General features: G+C 36.9%; 1 protein-coding gene across 1 annotated transcript; it reads left to right on the forward strand.

Annotated features, from left to right (window-relative positions):
* The first annotated feature begins 2,175 nt into the window (after positions 1-2,175).
* On the forward strand, positions 2,176-8,443 carry LOC124160319 (cuticle protein 19-like). The gene is made up of 3 exons (XM_046536149.1): positions 2,176-2,276; positions 3,865-3,969; positions 7,663-8,443. Exons 1-3 carry the CDS (start codon positions 2,265-2,267, stop codon positions 8,041-8,043), a joined length of 498 nt encoding a protein of 165 aa, XP_046392105.1. The 5' UTR covers positions 2,176-2,264; the 3' UTR covers positions 8,044-8,443.
* Positions 8,444-8,717: the final 274 nt, after the last annotated feature.

Below are 8,717 nucleotides of genomic sequence, written 5' to 3' on the forward strand. Positions count from 1 at the left end.
AATATGCAGTTAATAAAAATAGGTGAATGAATAAAATAAGAATAAGTAAATTCATTAACTAACAAAGAAAATTAATCTATTACAATTTTAAAGAGCAACGAAATGTTGTGGTAGTACGCAAGAGAGATTTCCTAGACGGCTTTGATGGACATTTTCCAGGTGTTTCAATGACGACGAAAGAATATCATAGCCAGCTACATGCTGCAAGCACCCAGTGGCGGATCCAGAATAGGGACAAGGGGGGGGCTAAGTGGGAGTTAACCTACCAGCAGTAGTGGAGGTTCGATAAAATTACAATTCTATCTAGTATAAATTGGATACCCAAGGGGGGGTTGCGGATATTATCGTTTATTCGATGGAGTATTTAGGACTAGCGTAACAAAAACATAAAATTAAATTATTGCATCGAGTTTAATTACACGTATAATAATTGAAGGTATGAGTATGATTCTGAGGTGAGTACACATTAAAACTCAAATGAACCCGAAAGGGCTTAAGGGCTTTAGGAAATGTTCGCATTAATGCATACTTTTACTTAAGAAATCGTGATTCACCCCAGAGGCATGATACACAATTAGTAATGACGGTGATCGGAAGTTTTGAGCCGCACAAAAATAAGGGAAGGCCTGGTTACCTATGTCGCGTTTTTAAGAATTGAATTTTATACATGAACTGGGTAATCACATGTCCCTTTATTCATGTCCAATATGGAAAACCATGCATTTCAGATAATCGATAATCAGGCAAAGCTTTGAATTTTTACACATAGGCATGAGATCGCAACTCCGTAGTTACCAAGCTATGGCAACGCAAAAATTGTTTTGGATACGCTTTGCAATTAACATGAACATTGGCGGGTCTATAAGGAGGGTTAAGGGGACTATAGCCCCCCTTCTTGGTTACATGGTTATTATTCGAATGGTAATATTTTCCAACCCCCACTACTGCTGGAATTTTAACCACTTAGCCCCCTTGTCCCTATCCTGGATCCGCCTCTGACCATGCAAACGATTTTTCTTAGGTTAGCGACTTTTCAAGAGAAATCGTTAAAATAATAACTGCAAAATGTATACAAAACATTTTTTTCGTTGCAATATCACAGTAACTAAGTAGTTGTGACCGACTGTTTATGGACCAAAAAAATGCTTAAAATTGTCTTCCCTAAACACCTTTTCAATTATTATTCATTCCTCTTGGAACACGGTGTATAGGAGAGTAGGGAACGTTCAGTCCCCAATTTATGGCTAATATGAATGAGAATTAGGACTAAGAAAAGTATTAATTGGATGTAATTGTGAAATATATGAGACCAACATTTACAAAGACCAAATCTTCATATCATTTCTTATGCGATTAGCAATGCCATGTGACACGTTATTTTTAAGATTTTTACCTTTGTTTTATACCAACAAATTGGTGTTTCAATTTGCTTTAAGTTCCAAAAAATGCCTGTTGCCTTAATTCCTGAGAATAAATTGTCCTTGAGGTCCTACGCTTGATAGAGTGAAAAGAATTCATAAAAAGAAAATGCGAGGAAAATTGAGTCACCAACAGCAAACAAACCGTGAAATGAAGGTAACCTTACTTCACAACGCCTCCTTATAGGTCCACTGAACTACCGTCCGACTTTTTTTTACTCGGCATTCTTTTCTTTTTACAAAATAAACCACAGAATACGATCCACGCGGTGCAACTAGCGTCAAAGTTAAGGCAATGGGAATTCCAGCATGATATCATGGTCACAGGAGCTTTCCCTGCAGAGTTCGGTCAAGCATCTGAAAAAATCGTAAAATGTATCGCAAGCGATTGTTATGAAATGTTACGAAACGTTTCGCTATGGCGATTAAATGATAGGACATCGAAGTTTTCAGTTCGGGGGGGGGGGGGAGGGGGGAGAAATTTGTGGAAATTAGACCTCGGAAGGACGGTAGGTGCAACCCTGTGGCCTTCGTGAATGGAAATGCACAAAGTTGGTCGTTACCTCTGGGATTGGCAGGAAATTTAACCTCCAACTTCACAGGAACGCCCCACACTCCCATAGGTTTTCGAGAAAAACAGTAAAAATTGAGATGAAGGGCGGGAAGGAGTCCAATGATTGTGACTGGAGGGGAGAGGGGGATAAGAAGGGAGGAATACCTATCAACTAGGTGAGACCGATTTTTGTATATAAGTCGATGTGTTTCCCACAAACGGCACAGTCACTTCCAAGCAAAGGATTAAGTCGGTGAATCATCCAACCAAGTCTTTGTACGAATCTCCAGACCATGAGTTCCGCAGTGAGTGGTCTTTCATTTATATATTTTAAAGTTAATTATTAATATTATAACTCTTCATACATGTGTTATGGATAAGTTTCATAACGCAATTAATTTCAATCACGAAAAATTCTTTTCTGCCGCGAATACCCAGACCTTATTACTTTTAACAATTTAGTGTTCATAGAATATTTATTTTACCCATTTAAATGTACTTCGATAAGTTTCCTAACACATTATTGTCAAATCTCGTTATGAATAGCATTGGTTTTCATAAGGATAATACCTACTTTGGAAAAAATTTCTCACGAACTATGATCCACTTGCGTAAAATTTGTGAATTGAACAACCTCTCTAAATTTTTAACTGTTTACCATTTATGTAGCAGATATTTTCATCTGGATATATTCACTTTTAATAAATTCCAAGCGCATCACCATGATTTGACGCCAAAATTCCGTTCTAAAACTATTTCTAATTATTGGTGCATACATTATCAACCAAATCAGTGGATTAGTGTCAAACCATTTTGGACAAATAGTGGTCCAACTACGTTAATAAACTAGTTTTTTTTACCACTAACGCTGGTTGCCGGAAATACTCTTTTGACCTATGAATTCAATTCATGACTCTTTCGCTACTACTATTTATTCACACCATGGATCACATAATAATAACTAATTTTCGATGTCATTTTTTATCCTAACATGCCCTCTGATTTTATTATTGCAACCAAGGGAAGTTTTTGAATGATATCACCTTGAGATTCCTCAGTTTTCAATTTATTTTATGAAAAGATACATATTTCATTAATGCAAATATACCATAAATGCGTGACTAATATTTAAAGATCCTCAATAAAGACTTAGGACGACTGAAGGCTAAAATCATATGCTCTCTTTAAGATGAATATAGAGGCTATAGTGCAGCTCGCCAAAGCTCAATTCAAGTTAATTTAACTTTCATTCGATATATATCTTATTAGTTGACACTCTCAGAAAAGAATTTCAGTCACTGAAGTAGAAATAATTTCTTAAGCAACTTCAGAAATTACTCAGTCTCTCCACAGCAGAATTTCAAATCCTCAGTCAGCCTGATCGGCAATTAATAACTGTAAAAAAAGGAGTAATCATGCACAACTAGGAGTGGAGAGAGTATGATAACCTAATTGCAACAGCTCACGTGTTTTCTAAGCCATTTCAAACCGTGCCATTATCAGTCGATTTAACACAGAAAAAACATGGCCAATGTATTAATCAAGGGACTTACTACAGAGGGAGGAAAAAGGTTACTTACTTCTTACAAACATTTCTGAGATGAAAAATAGTTTGAACGCCAACGCTTGGGTACAGATTTGCGTCAACATAATCGACAGCTCTTTAAGATGTGGTATGGCTATCTGACATAATTTTGAACAGGCTCACCTGGTTTCTGAACGATTACGAAAAAACATGGGATTATATCGAACACATGCTTTGGCGCAAAATTACGAAGAACCCCAACCGTTACACAAATTCAGGCATCTCCATACTGATTTCAACTATAAAGTTATCCAATTAGTTGTCCATGGACTTCAAAAATTATTAAATTTTATTTGTGTAAATTTTAGGTCATTTTCGTATGCTCCGTGCTGTTTGCAGCTGTCAACGCTGGGTATCTTGGAGGAGTCTATGGAGCACCCTATGGAGTTGAAGGAAAATATGCTGACTACTATGTAAGTATTGTTCATTTATTAAAATGCGATTCCAATAAAATATTTAAGCTCGCTCAAATGTTTTAAGCATATTCAAGATAAAAGCATGCCTTAAATTAGGTTGCAATTCCCACCATGAGTTTAAAAAATATAAATTAATAAAATTTTACCGGCAAGTCAAGGACGCCATCGGTGAGACATTTTTCGTTTTAGGAACAAATTTATATCGCATGGGACCAATAATGGCGGAAGAGAGGACGGTGAAGATCGTTAAATTCTCTCCTTTCTCAATCCCAAACTCTCTCTTTTAAATGTACCACTTGGAATCACACAAAAACACGGCTTTCGATATAATTTTGATCAAATACGATTAGGAAGTTTTTTATCAACATTTAAGAGTGATGATCTAGTCTCAAGTAATTTCAATTCGTCCTCTGGCTTGCAAAAATGTCTTAGAGCATATTATTTCCATGAAGGATGAGGCCAATGACATGCTAAAACCACTAGTAGTAAAACTTTACCATTAGGTAGGATGAGGAACTGATTAATGTGGTGATGGTACCAGAAAGAATTGGAAAATTTTTTTCTTCAAATTTAATTACTTTCCTGAAAACGCCTGCACCTCAAACCATTCGATTGGCATTTATACCTCATCGTCATTATATAAATTCCTTTTATAATGCCTACAGAGGCGCTCAATCCATTTAGCTTCTCAGCGTCTCACTTTTTCCTTATTTTTTTACGGAAGCACGTGGAAAACATTCTATTCTTTCACAATGCTGTGACTGTCAAATGTATTCCAAGCATAAATCTTACTGCGATGACCATTCTGCTCACTTTTTTACGGGTAAATACGTATCTCACCATTGCTACCAAGACAGACTATAACAAGCCATTCATCAAATCGCAGGGTGACCAGATCACAATGAGATAAGACGTATGGGGCCAGAGTGTCATGATTTCAAAACAAGCGTCTTCAAAAGTACATGCGTAGACACCCGGTAGCTACCCCAATATCTCATCGCTAACTTTAGAGATATATTACTCCACCAATAATGTCGCGGACATTTCTATTGCAGTCCCTAAAAGTAAAAAAAAAGACGAAATATTTCATGACGCCTGTATTTCCTCCCTCTTGATTAATTTTATATTTTGCTTTTTAACTCTTACCCTAGAAAAATCGACAGTCCAACTTTTGAGTACGTGAATGTGTAGTAATATCATGCATTTTTGCGACCTCCAACTTGCGCTCTGTATTTAGTATAATAAAGAGGAAAATGGAATCCCATACCTGCCGTAGGAAAGAGTCTCATTTCTCTGGAACTGGAAAGCCCAGGTTTCGATAATGATAGCAAGTGACGGCCAAATAAAATAAATGAAAATATCTCCTCCTCTTTTACGTTCCAGCTTAACCAGTTTAGAGGATTAAAACTGCCGTAATTAGTTGAAATACCGATAGAAGAGCCAATATAGACGTAGTTATTTTCTTGGCAGGGGATATAACCATCTACACTGTTTCAAAAAGGCGTAAAATCTACTTAAGTCTCCTGCCCCTACCGCGAATTCCTTACATTGCCGTGAAATGACGCAGCTAAACATGTCTTCTTTCACAATCAAATGGCTATTAAGCCCATATGCCTACCTCCTTAATTAAATAGTAATTTCCTTAAAGAGGGCATCTTAACAATAAAAAGTCTTCTTCAATATTATCGGTGCCCAGATCACATCACCAATCTGTGTATCTAGTTTTTTTTTCTTTTCTTAACCTTGTTTAATATACGATATAATATTTTCTGGAGTTTAGGTCAATTTTAAAACAAGTTTCAGCCAACGTTTCGATTTATTTTTAAATCATCATCAGGGCTATGCAAGAAAAAAGTATGAACAATATAAAATACAAAGATTAAAACGATATACAATATTTATGCATAAAAAAAGGTACAATCGGGTTTTTTATACAATAATATTATTTTTTTTAAAATATTTATATATATAGACATATATATATAAGAACAGAATGAAATACACAAAAAAATTTGACATATTTTTTATGCTTATTTATTTTATTTGTTTTAAAATTGACCTAAACTCCAGGAAGTACGATATAATATATATCGTATCTAGTTTATCTATTGGGAGCAAGACTAAGGATCTACAATTTGCCAACGTACTGTATCAAAAATGTATCACAAGCACTATATTCTACATAAAAACTATGAGAATTTCCATTTGAATGGTTAAAATTATGGCATGAAGACTAGAGCACATGGGTGTTTCCCAAACTTTCCTCACACTTCTTACAATATTATTCCATCATTCATATTTCAACCCATTTCAAAACCTCCTACATTTTCTTGGATTACATGTATCTGTGCATAGTAAATGAATCTGTAAATAACCCTCCTAGCCGGAGTATTCCATTTCATAAAATCTCGGAGGGACATTTCTCCGAGTCCACGTGAAATCATTACGTTAATATTTCATAATCAGCAGAGGTGTTCAATCCACTTCAAGCTCTCCAATTCATTTCATGTTTTCCTTATTTTGTCAAGAAATGACGCGGCTAATAATGTCTTTCACAACTCGATGACTTCCAGGCGTGCCTTGCAGTACCATTTCGACTAAGACGCTCGTCCACTCCCTCCACATTCAAGCGATAAATATCAAACCAGTACCATTACAATAGGCTCAAATAGGACCTCTAATCAATACTTTGTTCTCATATCATATTGTGGCTACCACTATGCTTACATAGAATTTTTCAGGAGAAAAATAAGCCTACGTTAGGTAAGTACGTATCAGGAACATTAAAAAAGCCATAGGCCCCTAACCGCCAAACTATAATGTTATCACAAACTTTTTAAATACCTCCCACGATTGGAAATTCTTCTAAAACTTTTATTATTAGTTTTATACAATTAAAAAAAATGAATATGGCTTCCTCAAAATTTTAGTCATTAATTCTTTTTAAGTTTCAACTCCTTCCCCGCTTCAAACAAATATTTTGAGAAGAACACATATTTCAGATAGATCCATACAAATAGAAATTTAATAAACAACAAAAATTATAAATATTCTTTAAGCACCCAAGATTCAGTTTACAAGAAATATCTTATCCCATTCGGCATTCCATAAACATTCCCTAAACATTCCCTCAATTCATTTGCTTCTTTTGTGGTGGTATGGTATTGGAGGACGCGACCGCAACATTAAAGTGGGGAAAATTAAAAAGAATAAACTTTGTGCTTTCACATGAAATATTTATTCACAAATTTACACGATCATGGACAACATAAGACGTCACCATCAGCTGACGATGACGTCTTACGCTGAAACGTGAAAGCACAAAGTTTCTTCTTTTTTATTTTTCATAATGAATCGCTTTCACAAATTTACGCCTTAAACCATAAATTAGAGTAGGGATTGGCCATTTTCAGATAATTTTTCATCCTAAACCACCTCCGGGATTTGAATCCGAGACCGCGGGGCGGGAAGCGAAAACTCCAGCCACCAAACCAACCCGATCCCCATTCTTACTTAGAGTCAAAAATTAATCGATACATTAGGTACACGTATTCCGCATGACAATTATTTCACCAACGCGATCCCCTTATTTCTTCTGCGTTGCTCATGATTTCCTCCTTACAGCCATGGAAGATACTGACCGTGTGAAATGACTAATCATTTCTCCTTTCGTAATCAAATATCTACCAGGCGTACCCCAAGTACCAGTTCGACTACGGCGTCCACTCTCCGCACACCGGTGACGTGAAGAACCAGTGGGAGGCGAGGGACGGAGACGTGGTCAAGGGCGCCTACAGCCTCGTGGAACCCGACGGCACCGTCCGAACCGTCGAGTACACCGCCGACGACCACAACGGATTCAACGCAGTCGTCAAGAAGAGCGGACACGCCGTGCACCCCGCGGTGGCACCCGTCGCTCACTACGGAGGCGCCGGCGTCTACGGCCACGGCTATGGAGGATACGGCTACGCCCCTGCCGCCTCCTACGCTAACTACAACGGATACGCCGGTTCCGGTTTGGGACACTTGGGCGGTTACGGAGGATATGGTGGTTATGGTTACGGCTATTGAGATAATTCACCCGCCCATACGAAGAGCACCGGAGCGAATTCGGCACATCACCACACCCTCCCATTGATAAAAATCAGCACTTTTTTTTGAAAGATCTCTGCCATTTTTGGCTTTCTTCTAGAACTAAAATATATGTAGATAGAATCCTGCCCCTTACTTTCATTATTGAATCAATAAAAGAGCTCATAAAACTCTTATCTCCCTTCTTAGGAGTAAAAACGACTGCATTCAAGCATTCTATTGAATCTCGAACAGTGTTATTTCCCATGTGATGCAGAAACGAAAGCCTAAAATCTGGCCGAGAATTTCAAAAACCTATGTTTTATTCACGCCATATGACCCTATTGGTTGTAAAAGTCAGTATTTAATTTAAAATAAAAATAAATTATAAAAACTTGAATCATTTATTAATACTTTAGAGCCCTTTAATTTTAGAATGTTTTATGGAGACGAAGAGGTTAATCCAGAAATTAGCTTCGGATATTGCGATGAGTGACGGTTTAACCTTCTACTTATTCCTACCCGTGGAATGCTGCCAGATCAGCCTCAAAGATACTAATATATGCAGTTCTCAAGGTACTTCTATGTACGGTTTTGTTTACTCAGCTACTGCAATCATCTTCAAACCATTTATTTGCGGAAATATGATCGCTGATTATTCAAATTAAACGGAA

The sequence above is a fragment of the Ischnura elegans genome, chromosome 6 (genome assembly GCF_921293095.1).
Source record: "Ischnura elegans chromosome 6, ioIscEleg1.1, whole genome shotgun sequence".
NCBI lineage: Eukaryota > Metazoa > Arthropoda > Insecta > Odonata > Coenagrionidae > Ischnura > Ischnura elegans.